The sequence below is a fragment of the Uloborus diversus genome, chromosome 4, assembly GCF_026930045.1.
Source record: "Uloborus diversus isolate 005 chromosome 4, Udiv.v.3.1, whole genome shotgun sequence".
NCBI classification, from domain to species: domain Eukaryota; kingdom Metazoa; phylum Arthropoda; class Arachnida; order Araneae; family Uloboridae; genus Uloborus; species Uloborus diversus.
In genome coordinates this window covers 149,234,364-149,251,151 of record NC_072734.1, presented here as the reverse complement: position 1 = coordinate 149,251,151, position 16,788 = coordinate 149,234,364, and the positions used below count along the sequence as shown (strand labels likewise).

The window sequence follows — 16,788 nt, the reverse complement described above, 5'->3', positions numbered from 1 at the left end:
ATCCCAAGTTAGGTGATATGTTTTAAGGAAAAGCAATGGATGAAATCAGGTTACTTCCACTCGTTTACGTTAAAGATGGTTCTCATTCGTTGAAGTTGAACCGTGTGACTTGAGATCCTTGCCTCAGCATTTTCTAAGCCAATCACTGGACTTGCTTCTTCCAGTTCCTACTTCCTGCTCTAAGGTAATCTGCCTTGCCTGTAGGACAGTACAATAAATGTTTTTTATATATATATTTTATACTAAAGTTTGTGGTTACAGCTAACAAAATACTTTCAAGCAATACAATCCACATTTCTAGGCTAGCTTTGTAGATTACTTTTAACTTAATAATTAGTAATCTAAATTTATATATTAAGCGTATTAAAAAAAAAAAGATTTCAGACACCTATTCGGGGTTCTTTACAAAGAATAGCTTCTTAAAGTTATTCAGTACTGAGCTTCATGGTGTAACTTATGCATTGAAAATGTCATTGTTTGTTTGCATTTTTTGCTCGCTGAATCGTAATCAAAATGTTTTATCCATTTTATCTTATTTTAATATGACAATTTCATAGAGTAACACTATCAGTTCCTTGAAATACTGTTTAAGGGGTACATAAAATTTTATATCAAATACATTGCTCCTTCTACAGAAATATCTTAAATATTTCATATGTGCACAACAATATGGAAACGCAAAACATTTTTCAATTCAATTTTCAATTTATATTGTGTAGTCCAGTCAATAGGTAGAAAAAAACGGGCTTGCCTTACAAAAAATGGGGTCAAAGATTTTATTTTTTAAATTTGTGTATACTAGTGCCAATATGAAAAAACCAAGTTATCCAACACGAAAGACCTCGGGAGAAGTTTTGGGGGCCGAAAACCCCCAAAAATTTGTGACTTTTTGTAGTATTTTCAAAATATCTCAAAAATGGTTAAAATTACAGAAAAACTTCCAATGCGAATGTTAAAGGGGATTAAATTTCCTTCAACTTTTGTCATTACAACATTTTTGTAGCATGAAAAGCAAGCGAGTTACAGCTTCTTGAAAGTCACACTTTTTCTGAACCCCCCAGCGAAGTGCGTGAAAGCGCATCGGATAACGGAGGAAGAAAAGAGAAACGCCGGCAGTCTTACCTTGGAAATCATTTGTCTTTCACAATTGAGGGTAAATGCCTCCGTTCCCTTTAACTTAAACAAAACACTCCCATTCCATCCCCCCCCCCCCCTTTTTTTCTCCAAATGAGATGAATCGTTTCAATAGCTACTCATGTTGGTCACTTCAGGGTTTGAGCGAGAGTATGTTTGATCAATTTGTGTGTTCTGTATTATAATTTTTTTTCTTAGAAATGATTACGCCTGACAAAGGTGTTTTTTTTAATTGTTATAATTATTATTTGCGAAATCAGTTTGCATAAATGCGAAATAAAGATTGTGAAGGAGAAGGGAATAGAAAATCTTCAAAGATGCAGCGCAAAACGGCAAAATGAAGAACATCAGCGTTTTTCTTTTTTTTTCAGCAAGTTCTTAAAAGAAGTGACAATTCACACTGCCTGTCACAAATGCTATATCAATGAGCAATCAATCTCTTCCCTTGAAGTAATGGTTGAACCTAACATGTTAAATAAATTCCTCAAGAAAGATTACTGGTAATTATAACAACAAGAATTGTCTTATTCAACCTCTTGAGACATATTTCGAAGAGTGGCATTGAAGTCAGGCAGACTCAAGATGATGCCGACTTACTTACTGCTCTTTCAAAGGCAAAAGAAATTGAAAAGGTTGTTATAGTGGGCGAGAGGATATAGATCTGTTGGTGCTGATGACAGCTTTAGGACAGCCTTTCAGCAACTTGTTCTTTTTAAAACCTGGAAGAGGGAATGCTTGTGATTTTTTTCCCCCCACTATATCTTTTAAGTTTGACCCCAGCGATATTCTTTTCATCCATGCGTTTAGTGGGTGTGATACGATTTCGGCAATCTTTGGCCAAGGCAAAATTAAGTTGGACAAAATAGTCAAAAAAAAAAAAAAAAAAAAAAAACTCCTGAAATTAAGGAAGCTATTGAAGTATTTATGAACCCAATCTGTCATCATGATGCCTTAGCTGCAACTGGAGAAAACATTTTAAATATTATACACAGGTGACGTAAAGTATTTGAACCTATCTTTGGATACTTTGCAATTTCATCTTTTTATGAAACTAGTATATAGGGCTAAGATAAATCTTGCAGGGCTACCTCCAATGTGCGGGGAGGGGAGGGGGAGGATGCTGGACGTTATCACTCATATTGGTTCTACCACCAAATTCAAAGTTGGTTGGGCAACATAATTCAACCAGAGAAATGGGGTTGGGAACGCAGAAAGCAAGGTCTAATGCATGTTGACACGAAAAGAGATTCAGTTACTCAGAATCTTTTGAAGATTGTGCCTTGTACCTGCAAGAAAAATTGTACTGGAGCCTGTTCTTGTCACAAGGCAGGTTTAAAATGCTCCAGCACGTGCAAACACTGCAGTGGCACAAATTGTGAAAATGTTGCAGAAATTTCATCTTTGGATGAGACTGCTGAAGAAGATGATTTGTTCCAGGAGCTTTTGGAATTACTGCAACAAAGAGATGAACAATTAAAGGACCACAGCTTCTTTCTACCCCCTACAGATTCTGAACCGGGAAAACCTGGACCTTCAAAACGGCTTCGAAGCGTATTCTGTTGTCCTTTATCTATTTGCTTTAAGGTCGAAAGAATCGCTTTGTAATTTAGATCTGTATTATTCTGTCTGTAATTAATCTTTATTAAGCTTCTACATCTTGATTTTCATTTTGAAAGGTAATTCTTTTGGGTTTTTTATGCCTCAAAAAGTCAGTTTCTGCAGAATTTTTTCAAAGTGTTCATTACGTATTACTATTGTACCTTTATTTACGCATTATTATATCTATTGTTTGCTTATTATCATCCTAATATTTATTCATTCACATTTATATTCGAATATTGCATTTTCGCTTGTAATAGAATAGATGGTACGAATTATGTGCATTAAATGAATGAGAAGATTATTTAATTCAATTACAAACATCAATATAAATCATATGTTATTGGAGTCTGACTGAAGACTACCTCTGTCAGACGAGAAATATTAGTTCGTGAGCGGTGGGGGAGGGTTTATTATTATTATTGTATCAGAGCATAGGATGCATGACTGTGTTGATTATTTGCTTATTAGCTGCCTAATATTCATTCCTTCACATTAATATTTAAAAATCGCATCTCTGTTTGCAATAATTAGACTAGAATGTACGAATTATATCCCTCAAATGAACGTATATATTGTGTAATCCAGTTACAAATAGCAATATATCATCTATTATTGGAGTCTGATGAAGCCTACCTCTGTCAGATCAGAAAAGTTAGTTCGTGAGCAGTGGGGAAGGGTTTTTATTATTGCATCGTCGTATGTGCTTTAAATGAATGTGTATATATGTATTTCAGTTTCATAATACATCGTTTGTTTTTAGAGTCTAGTGGGAACTAATCTGTGTCCAGCGGGGGGGGGGGAGAGCAAGAAACTCAAACTACTCTAACTGTCAATAAACTCTCTGAAACTAAAGTTTCTATTCAAGTTCTAATAGTTATGACGCCTTGCTTTCGGTGCGAAAGCTTTTTTTTTCGGAGTGGAGGAAAACTGCCTATTTTCAAAGAGCTATAGCAAGCTTGTTATTTGTGCTACAAAAAAGTTGTACATGCAAAAGTTGTAGGAAATTTTATGTTCTTTAAACTTTACATTTAAAACTTTTTTCTAAGTTGAACCATTTCGGAGATATTTTGGAAAAAACAAAAAAAGTCATAAATTTTTGTGGTTTTTCGGCCCCCAAAAGTTTTCCCGGGGTCTTTCGTGTTGGATAACTTGGTTTTTCCATGTCGGCACCAATATGTACAAATTAAAAAAATAAAATCTTTGACCCCATTTTTTGCAAGGTAAAATGTATCTATTGACTGAATTAGTGATTAAACAGAAACGATTAATGAATAAACTTTCGTTCATTTTGAAAAATGAAAACAAAACATATCTCTTTCTTTTTATATGCTTCGAAAGAGAATGCTATAACAGTTTCTTAAACACATTGAAATCACTGGAAACTATGCATGGTTTTCAATTCGGTGAACAATGCGCTTTTTCCATTGAAACAAAATAAATTTCTCTTTTTGGTAAAAGCTTTTCAGAAAATTGTATTCTCGTAAATTGATTTCGATCTACATTTCCAATTCACTGTTCGTAACATTTTTGAATTCGTGTCTTTTCTAGGAATCGATTCATTTTCCGAGGCAAAATATCAGGTATCCTTTTTACACAAGAATACTCACCTTTATTTTAAGTATTAAATCATTTTTAATAGTTCCTTTAATGCGTTCAAATTTTAATAAGAGCATTTTTGAAGATAAATTGAAATATTTTAAATGACATGCACTGTTAAAAATTCAGGAAGATTTTCTGGTAAATGTTACAGTAAAATGGAGGAATTAACGCATCGCTCATTTTTACGGTAATTTATACCGGAGAAATAAGCGATCCCAGCTCCAATTGGTTGCTGCGGCCTATCGAGGAAACCGTAAAATTTTACAGTAACATTTGATTTTTACGGTAATAGTTACTGGCAACATGGATGCCAGTAACAATTACCGTAAATTTTCCGGAAAATTTTTAACAGTTTGCAAAATAAACATGAATAAGATGTTACGCGCAAATAGTACCTATGCTACACACAACATAATCATATAAAACCTAAGTTATACATGTATAATTATTTTTGAAAAATATTTAACATTTTTAGATTGCCATGGCTATACTAATGCTATAAGTATCAGTCTATTAAAACTTGTACTAGAAACAATTCTTTGTAATTAAAAAAAAATCTTGTTCCTGTTATTTTTAGTTTGATAATTGCTTTTATATATAAATGTTAATCCTCGACTCTTACTTCTAAAGCTTACAAACATTAATGAATCATTTAATATGAAGATTATTCTGATCTCTTTATTGCATTTTGCTCTTGGGGAATCTCAACGTAGAGAATAACTAATAAATTTATATATTGCTCAGCTTTTGCACAAAAAAAAAAGTGTTCCATGTGCTTACTATAAACCAAAGGAAATTACCAATTGTTTAAAAATAAATTAATCATGTCATGAAGTTTACTTTTATAAATTTAAGTATTGTGTGACCAGAATTTACATCTATTTTAATAAATCATTTCAGGTGTGAAGCCTTATTTTACAAAAATCTTCATATTCAATTATTTTTTTTAGAATTTTACAGGGAAAGTCATATTGTTATTTTAACCACACTTTCTTTTACTCATAAGCTTTATGGAGATCTCTTATGATTTTGTCACAATGAACTTATCGTGTATGAAAGGCTTATTCCGTTTTGATAGCAATGCGTACTTCTTATTAAGAATAATTTCATGATTAAAATTTCTGTGAGGCCTAAGTCTAATCTCTGCCGTAAATTTATTCATTACTATAATATTGTTATATTTTGTAAACTTATAAATAACTATAGTTTCTAGAAAAAAATGCACAGCTGATATAGAGATTTAAAGTTAATGAAAGTAGGTAATTAGAGCATTTAACTGTTACCGACTACAGCTGTTAATCTCAGCACCTATTTTCCAAAAATATTTGCTTAAGGTATCTTTCTAAAAAAACTGACATATCTACTGTACAAAAAGTAAAAATTTTTGAAATTATTTGAGGCAGTAAGAGGTCAAGGGATGTAAGTAGACATTTTCAAGTTTTGAGTAAAACGAGTTTAAATATAACGCCCTAGGTAGGCATTCATTGATTTTTTTTCCTAAATCATGCCGTACAACAGCACCTACCAAGACTACTAGTACTATCTCTTGCCCCAAGACAGACGATGGGTTCACCTGCCATGTGTACTGGTTATCTCCAAATTTTTAATTTTGCCACTTACATCCCTTTTCTTCTTACTGCCTCATTTGTAAAACTACCTGTTGTGTTAACATTTTGCGTTTCTATTTTTTTTTAAATTTATTTACTGCATTTTTAAATTCCTGCCATCTCTCTTTATTTATTATTGGATTCGCATTTGCAAACAACAATCAGCGCTGAGAAAAAAATTTAGTATACGTCATGTCTTATTATTGGAACTTAGTACGTAAACAATAAAGGGTAATGGTAAAATTTAATTACTTATATCCCCTTTGTTGAAAGAACTCTTTAAACTTCTAAATCATCTAATTTTTGAAATAGCTATTTAAGTGAAGCGCTTAATGCATGAATAATTAAAGATTAAGTTTAATGGTTACAATAAAAAAAAGTGTAATTATGCAATTTTCAACCGTGTTATTAGTGAATTTTTCCAAAAATGTTCTCATTACGTAATTAATTTTTTGCTTAATTTTAAATGAAAAAATAGCTTTTTAGTTAATTGAGTTATTATTTAAATAGAATATTCTTTCTGACAAAAATTGACAGTTCCGGATATTTCTAATTTAAGAAGAATATTTTGTTCAATTTAACGCTTGGTCAGCAATTTTCCAGAAGAAATACAAAAATTCCAGCAAAAAATCTTGCAAAAAAATATAAAATATGTCACGTTGTTTTTGTTCCCTTGATAACATGATTAATTAATAATAAAAAGAGCTCGATTGCGTCATTTGTAAACACTCAACCGTGCATAATGTCAATCCATGCATTAAACGGGGTGTATTTTTTTCTCTTATTTGACTAAACATGCGTTTAACTCACACAAGTCACTTTTTTTCTTTGTAATTGCTGGAGAATTTCATTTCCTACGCTGCATAAATATCCTTCAGGAGAAAAAAAAAATGGAAAAAAAGATTGCTTACTTTGACTTAAATATTTTGCCAGTTAGTTTTGAGGACAAAACGTCATAAGTCTTTTAACAACAAAATGTCGTACATAAAATAGCATTGCCAAAAAATAATTATATTCTTGATTGCTAAGTGCAAATTATAATTAATATTATGTTCTTATTATAAACCCTATGTAGCATTTCTCCTCCACTATATATAATATTTACCCCTACAGAATCTTCAAAATTAGTTTTAAATAAAAATAAGCTAATATGACTCATTTAATTGTGACTAAATCTGTAACTTATTCAACTTTAGCATTTAAATTTTAGAAAATACACATGTATCATAAAATATAAACTTAGCGTGGAATATTCAACTGATTTGAAAGTTTAAAACGGTAAACTTATATAACTATACGACATATTCAAGTTAAAAGGGTGAGAAACAAACACTTTCTTGCAACTTGCACTGATTATATTTTGGTAGATAAAATATTATGCAGTGACGACTAGCAATACAAGAATATATTCAGCAAATTACCGCCCATCAGCCAAGGCTAAAGCAAAAATACGTGAAATACACCGCCAGCTCAGTCATTTATAGCCGAGGACTGCAGTTTCGTGCTTATTAGCACTCATCAGCCCGGCATAGGAAAGTGACTGAGCTGGAGATGGAAAACCTCTTAACGAAGCCAAGAGTGCGAAACAAACTGGTAGCTAATATAGAACTAGCAGACCAGACGAGTGACCGAAGCAATGGTTCGGTTCAACTCGAAGATTGAACGCGAGGCAAGGTATATTCAGCAAATTACCGCCCATCGGCCAAGGCTAAAGCAAAAATACGTGAAATACACCGCCAGCTCAGTCATTTCCAGCCGAGGACTGCAGTTTCGTGCTTATTAGCACTCATCAGCCCGGCATAGGAAAGTGACTGAGCTGGAGATGGAAAACCTCTTAACGAAGCCAAGAGTGCGAAACAAACTGGTAGCTAATATAGAACTAGCAGACCAGACGAGTGACCGAAGCAATGGTTTGGTTCAACTCGAAGATTGAACGCGATGCAAGGTATATTCAGCAAATTACCGCCCATCAGCCAAGGCTAAAGCAAAAATACATGAAATACACCGCCAGCTCAATCATTGCAGTCCTCGGCTGGAAATGACTGAGCTGGCGGTGTATTTCACGTATTTTTGCTTTAGCCTTGGCTGATGGGCGGTAATTTGCTGAATATACCTTGCCTCGCGTTCAATCTTCGAGTTGAACCGAACCATTGCTTCGGTCACTCGTCTGGTCTGCTAGTTCTATATTAGCTACCAGTTTGTTTAGCACTCTTGGCTTCGTTAAGAGGTTTTCCATCTCCAGCTCAGTCACTTTCCTATGCCGGGCTGATGAGTGCTAATAAGCACGAAACTGCAGTCCTCGGCTGGAAATGACTGAGCTGGCGGTGTATTTCACGAATACAAGAATAGTTGAACTGATGACATCGTGTTATACAGGGTGTTCCGTTTTAACCTAAAAGACCATTATTTTAGCAATTATTAGTACTAGATGTATACTTCCAATTGCGAAAATGTTCAAAATCAGATGCAGAGTTAAGATATTGAAAGTTTAAAGCAAAAACAAAAATAAGTCAAAACATACTAAATTTAACTTTTATTCGGGCCCTAGGTCCCCCAACTTATATTTAGAGAAATAATCCCCATTGAAGACAAGTACTGACACAAAAATTTTGAAATTAGTACGACCAATATTCACCGAGGTATGAAACGCAGCGTTTTGTGACTTACACTACTTTTCACTCGTCGTCAATAACACCTTTTGAGGGAAAATATAGTGTGAACAAGTGTTTAAAATTATATGTCTGCATAGTGTGGTTTTTAAAATTGTTCGAAGTTTTGTAGTGTGTTTTTGCCTATCACGGCATAGCATTGTCGTTCATTTTTGAATAGCAATGAAAAATATACATACCTTGTTTTTCTTATACTTTGACGAACTGTTATTCTTCTGAAAAGGCGATAAGTTCCAATCTCATCTTCTGTATGGTCCCTTAGAATTTTAAACTGGAATGTATCCTTGCGTTTTGGTCGCATAAATGGGAAGTTGTTTGTGTGAGTAATAGTTTTTAACGGAGATTATTTCGCTAAATAATTGTTAGGGGACGTGGAGGCCCGATTAAAAAGTTACATTTTGTATTTTTTGACTCATTTTTATTTTTGCTTCAAACTTTCAATACCTTAATTCTGCATTTGATTTTGAACAGTTTTGCAATTTGAAGAATAACGGTTGCGAAAATAAAGGACTTGCAGGTTAAAACGGAACACCCTCTAAAAATATATGCTTCAAGGGGATTGAAAAACAGATTTTGTACAAAACATTTTTAAACTACATATTGTTAAAGGTTCCGGTGCGACTACAACTTTCTTGAAATGAAGACACAGTTCTTGAGAACACACAGGAGATTTATTTACACTATGTACAGGAAAGATCGTTAACAACTGCTAAATTAATCATCAGCAATTAAGCAATCAACACCGTAAACTCAACGGTTACACACGAATTTATTCAAATACCGCTGCAACGATTCACAAGCAAAAACTAACTCGAGACTGACTTTTCATCATGCGAGCGGCTATTTATAGACATCGAAAAGTTTCCACAGTATTCCAAAAGATTCCAGAAAATCGTAGACCGTTATTTTATTTCTTTCCATTCACAAATTTTATCATTCAGAAATGAGGGCACCGTATACTTCAGCCGAATGTACTGGGGCTGTATATTCATTACAAAAAAACTATTTACAGGTTACGTTGCTACAATAATTTTAGATGAAAGATAATTTAGTAAACGCCAAATTTAGCTAGATTACGACAAATTAATCCCAAAAATAATTACTTTTTACAGAATTTGTAACAATATGATCAGTGAGGAGCAATGGGCTGTAATTGGCATAATTTAAAAAAATAGAGATAATCAGTACAAAAAGTAGGTAGACTTCTCCTCTGTTTTATGGAAAGATATAGTACTAGCTGTTATACAGCATAATCTAGAAAACCTTTCAATCAAAGCCTACCCATTAAGCATTATCTTTAAACGCATTTTACTTAAAACTTGAAAATGTTCATTTATGTCCCTTTGCGTCTCACTGCCTCATATTTAGTCATTTGCTATTAACGCATTTTTTTGTTATTTTCAGAGCATACCGGCACGAAATGTTTCAAAAGTATTAGTTTAAAAATGGTTACTACCGTTAGTAGAGAAAAAAGAAGAAGCACGAATGTTTTAGTAGAATATAGAATATGCACTCTTTATTCTTGCGCATTTTCTATAGGGTAATTTTTCGGTAAAACGTTTTGATACTAAATAAAAAAATGAGGTTGATCTCTGCGAAAATTTAGAAATATTATTTACATACACAGTTTTATCCACTTTTTTCTTCTAAAAAAATTACACTGGTCATTATCTTATGAAATTATTTGACTGCTGTTATGAACTGCACCAAAAAAAAAAAAAAAAAATGGTCTACTAACATTACTTTAAAATCATTGTCATTTTCATTTCTTATTTTTCATTTAGAATTAAGTCGGCTAAAAATGAAAAAAAAAAGACTTACACTGAAACACATTAAATAAACAAAGTGTAATGACTATTTAATGGTAGAAATTGCATTGAACAAAATGGGTGTCTCTGCGATTAATCCCGAACATTATTTATAAGAAGTAGTTATATTTATCAATTACGTATTATTATTTTTTTTAGTTCTTAAACTAGAGTGTTAAATTTAAGGGGAAAAATGTAAAAGAAATATAATGCTGATTACGTCTACTTATTATATCATATTTATTTGAATCTGAAATTTTTTGCGGCAGGAAATGTATATCCTGTCAGTTACCAAATCTCAGACCTTATAAGAAAAGATTTCCAATAGTTGCTTATAAGCAACAATGCTGATGGTTCTTCGAAGAAGAAAGCGCCTTGGGGTACAGAGATTACAAGTGAAATTCTTTCTTATATCGTTGCTAATCAGATTTCTGCATTATTTCGATACAGTAAGATTTACGTTGCAGTAGGGGATAAATCGGTAAGTAATAATGATAGTTACTAATCCATTATAGAGTCAAAGCTCCTACTTGTGCGAGATGATATAGAAAACTATAATATGACTAATAGTAATAATTCATTTAAGAGTGGGAAAAAGTATCCTTGAAGAGAAGAAGCAAAGAAAATTTTATTTTTAATGCACCACATATAAATATGTAGGTCATAGGTAATTATGTATAAATTTACTGAAACTGTTTTTAATGTTACAGTTTAGTAGGATCGAAGTTTCACCAAATATTCTTTGAAGGTTTCCCATCTTTAGGAGTAAGGTTTCACCGCATTATTTCACTATGTTTCACAGATTTTATGTGTGAAGAAACCCTGTATTGTCTGTAATTTTTTTTCTGTCACATTCTACATTTTTTTAGCAACTTGTGTGTTAAATGGCACTGGATTCGATTGGGGGTGCTGTAGAATTCGAAGAGTTTTCGAAAAGTAATGTAACAAGACTATGCATCATAAAAAAAAATATTCAGGAATTACAAAAATGCATAAATCTTAAGAAAGCAAAGGTACAGATTACTCAACATTGTCACCATAATTCTCAAGACATTTGTTCCAGCGGTACGCCAAACCACGAAACTGGCATAGAATAAGTCATCGTCAACAATGTGAAACGACATTAAGACTGCTTCCTGAAAGGCAGCATTGGTTCTGAATTGCTGACCTCACAAGTGTTTCTTTAAAGATCCAAAGAGATGGAAAACACTTGGTTTGAGATCGGGATTTTAAGTTAAAACCTCTCAACGCGGGAACCTTACCAGACTTCTTGTTTCAATGGCAAACCACGTTTCCTTCAACGAAGTCTTCTAATGAGCATTGTGTTATATAAGGAGATGACCATCATGCGTGTATGGCAGTGTATTTCATGTATTTCTGCTTTGGTCCTGGCTATAGGGCGGTAACTTACTGGAAAAAAAAACTGCCAGCTCCATCCATCAGCTCCGTTTGAAAGCTCTGATCATCTTCTTTATCTTCAGCATATTTTTTTAAGACCGAGAATCCGCTCAAGTTAAAGCTCTTGTGACATTATTTTTTGAAAGACATACTTATTTGGACATATTACTCGAATCAGTTTTCGTTTTTTACCGGTAAGGTAAAAAAAACTGCAGTATTAGTACAAAATCTCTACGTAATTTTTTTAACGAATGTAACTGCTTAAGCTTCTTCTTATGCTTATTCACACAGTTAATAGTCAATCAGCATGTGTTAGATTTTATGATCATGGCGAAGCAAAATCCTCTAAAACTCACGTAAGATAGTTTTATCTATCACCCTCTCAGTCAGATTTACATATGTGTTGCAATTTGTTAATACAGATGCTTGTTCTCTTTTCAGACCCACCAGTTGTCCAAGCAACAATCAGCCCTGAAGATGTCAAGGAAGGAGACAGCATATCCCTCTTCTGTGACCTCGTGGAAGGCAATCCCCAGAACCTGTTGAATGTGCGATGGTTTAAAGGGGATGAGACGTTACATGAGACGACGGAACGCGAGATCGTTTGGGTGGGCGTGTCCCGAAATTCTTCTGGGGTGTATTCATGTGAAGGAGAAAATGCCGCTGGATGGGGACAGCGATCAGAACCCAAAGAACTTATTGTCCATTGTGAGTAAAACAGTAAATATTTTCCGATTTATTACAGTACTAATTTATTAGTTTGAAGTTGTTAAAGTAATAATAAAGCACAAAGTAGCAATCAAAGTTAATTGCAATTTATGTATAGTTAAGAAGACGTTTTCTTCAAGTTCATTTCATAAATTCGTTAATAAGTACTGAATTAGATGGATTCTTGAAAGAAGGACATCGGGATTTTCAGTTGTTTTATTTTAAATACCTTGGGACAGTACCTAATATTAATAAAAGTTGTTGTCTATATGTATATATGTAATAATCTATGCCATCGCTACTGCTGGAGAACGCCCGAAAACAGAGCGTCGAATCAGGTATCGAAAGACTTGAATTTTTTCTGGCTACATGTGTAGTTAAATGGGATAGTTGTAAGGCTTTAATTATATCGGATTTATTTAGTTAAAATCGCTTCTTTTCTACCTCGATTCTTTCTTCGAAATTCCCTGGTGCTTGTTTTTTTTTCCTTTCGTCAATTTCGCTTCTTATATCATTAATGTCACTGACTAGTGACCAAAGCGGACTTACAAGCAAGAAGGCCACGAATGGAAAACGAATGTTTTTTGAGTGGCGTAATAATGCGCATTTTGAGATGCGCAAGAAAAACTGTAGTTCGAATGGCTTGCTTAGAAAAGTACGTTTATGACGCCATGCTTTTTTCATCTTTTACTTTAAAAGAATGTAATGTACGTACGAAAATCGTCAGTTTAAATTATTTCACAAGTTTAAGCTGTGTCAGGGGGCAAGTACGTAAAAGTATTCCTGCGGTACTTCCAGAACATGGGGTGCTAAGTCTATGCTGCGAAGCATGCAGTGGCAAGAAGGCGGTGGAGCTGCCGAAGTACATACCTGAAAGTGGTGTACACCAACTCCCCGCAGGCGGTTTGCACGTAGTGTCGAAGGCGGTGAGGTCGAACCGGGCATCGAAAGCGGCTTATCTAGTCGTCCTAGTGGATAGTATAGTCATAAAAGTAAAGAGTACTACCTTTTATACAGATATGTTCGAAATGCTTTCAGATGAAGATGTTCAAAGGTGCAGGCATTTATTCTAATATTGTTAAACGGATAACAAATAACTACCTTTGTGCTTGAATGAATTACCAACGTTTTAATAGACAAAAATTACAAATTACAGCAAACACGTACTCCTTATAACCCCGAAACACGTGTCTGCAATAATTTGCAATTTTCGTGTATAAAACTTTGATATTCATTCATTTAATTGTTATAGGGAACCTGTTATTGAAAAAAGTAAAAATAAAGTTGTTTTTTTTTAAACTGTACTGTTTCAATATTTAGATACTATCAAGAAATATATCACTTAAGCCCAACTAAATATAAAGCATATGATCATCTCTTTGAAATCAAAATACCTTTCAACGTTTCCTTTCAAAATTTTGCTTTTATTGAACAATTATTATCGAACCAAATTGTTTAATAGCATCCTACTCTTACAAAGTAGCATGTATTTAATAATGAATTAAGTATACTCCATATAATATTTAAGTATCACTCTAACATAAAATCCTTGTTTCTAAATATTTAAGTATCATGTTAGTTAAAAACTTTTTTTCAGTTGAACCTATTTCTATATTAATACATGATGAACGTTTTCCATACAACGAAGTTGAACGCTTGATATTTTAGAGTGAAATGGCTTTAAGCATTTTTTTTTGTTTCAGTTTTCCCGTATATTTTAAATGCAAATTAGAAAACTACATTTTAAAATACTTACCCAGACATACATATTTTTAAAAAGACTGCCAAGCAGTCGTCCGAAGTTTAACTTAGATATCTTTGGCTTATTTTATATCAAATGTAACTATTAGGATTTACTAAAAGTTGTCTGCTTTTCTTACATTTATTGTATTATAATTAGCATAACGTCCTGTACAAAAAAAAAACTAGTTATAGTTGTAGATAGAAAGCAATAAATGAAAGTAATATATTGCTTTGCGAGCAAGTTGATTCTGACAAAAAAAAAAAAAAAACTCTAACCTGTACACGCAATGCAATCGAATAATGAGTCAATGCATTTGGACAAAATATCTATTTAGTGTTCAAAATATTTTTACATAATATTTCATAGTTTTTAACCCCTTTACTCTATAAATATTGCTGCTGCAGTTATGCTTACATTTTTTTTTTTTGCCTAAAACTCCAATGTTTTCTGCCTTTCATTCTCTCTATCTAAAAAAAAGGTTCGTAATTGGATTTTCCAAACGTAATTTCTTCAAAATAAACTCAAGCAAGCTCATACCATTACTAAAGAGTGTTTTTAAAAAAATGAAAAGTGATATATTGTGTCTATAATCATGGCTTTAAACTGCATATATGAATCCACTCTATCCCTCTAATTGCTTTCAGAAACAATTTTCACTGTTCCTCAAAATTATTCACTGCCAGCGCCTCGGAACAATACTTAAGGAAATTTTCCGACAAAAAGTTTCTCCCTAAGTAGCTTCAGGTAAATATTTTTGACTCGTTCTGGAAAAACAACTTGAAATTGCTTAAGTGTTCGCAGCACAAAATTAACGTTAATGTCGCACGTGACGCTAAGAGAGGGTAAAAATACTAAACCAAAGTTACTAAATTAAAAAAAAAAGTTTTCAAAGTGTTTCCTATTTTCTGAAAAGAGGAGAGACTTCTTTCCTTCGACGGAAGCTGAATATGAAAATTAAAAGCTAATTTTCTCGTCTTTGCTTTTTGAGGTGTAGTGGCAGCATGCTGTTGGCAGTCTTATATGCGAGGGTTGGTAATAAGCGTAAAAAGTTTTCTCTCCTTAAATTACTTTGATGCAAAGTGGTGTAAGTCATGACTGTTGGAAATGTCCTATCCAAATGAGAACCGAATAAGATCCTTTTTTCAAAAGCTGTTGTAAATGGCGGAATATAATGTGTGTTAATGACTTTTCTAGTAACTTTTTTTTTAATCTTTTGCAATTCAATTTACTTCTAGAGGTTATTTGTGTGACATTTAAGAATATGTGGACTTCAAATTTCGATTTTAAAAATTTTAAATAACTTATCTAATTTGTCTTTTAAATTTGCTTTTAAATTTGTTGTTTGAGCTGAAAAAAAATTCGACGTACCATTGTAATTTTATCCTCTGTAATAAACGTATACTTTTCTGTTGTATAGCGCTTTTGCTTAAAAAAAAAAATCATACATCTTAATTTTCTACTTCGAAAAATTTCAGACACAATTACTCGTCAAATAATTTTATAAAAGGAAGTGTTTTAAAAATATTTTAATTACTGTAAAAGAATAGATATATACCCTGGGGAAGCGACATTTTGGAGTAGATTTCATACCAGTAAACTAATCAAGAATTTTAATGTCTATACATATATATGACCAAGAGTGTGCCTAAAAATTATTAATTTAAAAAAATATTTCTCACAGAATTTCCCCTTCTTTTTTTATCCTACGAGGATTATATAAACAGTAAAACTTGTAAATATTGAAGTATTAGTAATGTTCCTGTAGGTAAGGTAAGGTAACTTGTTCATGCCACAAAGTTAGGGGAAAAATACATAAACATTTCAAAATTATTTTAAAAATGTATGGTAACCAGTTAACTGGAAATGTTTTATTTACGTCTTATTAGAAATGTTTACTAAGAAGATTAATTAACAATTGAATACTAACTATGCCTTAAACTTGGATGATAAAAGTACAAATACGTACATAGTAATCTTTAAAAGTTTAACTTACAGTTAAGAATGTAAATATTTACTATACCTAATGATTTTCCAAAAGAAAAAAAAACATTAAAATAAAAGATTTATAAATACGACAAATTATAATTTTACATTTAAGTTTTATTAAAACTAGCCTTAAAAAACCAAACAGCTATTTCCCCCACTTTCTTCAACACTCTGAAGTAGACTTTGGGTTTGTTCTTTATTTTAGATTATCGGAAACCAGAATCCGGATTACCCGGAAGTTTTCTCTCTCATCCTGTGAGCCATTTAATGCTTTTTAAGTTATCAAAAAGAAGTTTTTCTTTCTATGAACATTAAAATCCGTGACTGAGTTCCAACAAGTTCACCCCAGCTCATAGTTTTATTTAAAACAATAAATACATTGAAGAGCGGATTTTGATTAATTTTATTATTTCATTAGTTTCACTACCCGGCGTTGCACGATCTTACCTCGAAAATAAAAGTTATGTCAAGTGACCCATGTTCCACAATCAAGCTAAAATATAAGGGGGGGGGGGGACTAAATTTCGCATCAA

General features: G+C 32.7%; 1 protein-coding gene across 1 annotated transcript in view; it reads left to right on the top strand.

Annotated features, from left to right (window-relative positions):
- LOC129220914 (hemicentin-2-like) overlaps positions 1 to 16,788 on the top strand; it is a 210,181-nt gene that overhangs the window by 135,631 nt on the left and 57,762 nt on the right. Inside the window, exon 6 of the mRNA XM_054855349.1 lies at positions 12,259 to 12,525. Within this exon, the coding sequence (XP_054711324.1) occupies positions 12,259 to 12,525 (267 nt within the window). The remainder of the gene's footprint in view (positions 1 to 12,258; positions 12,526 to 16,788) is intronic.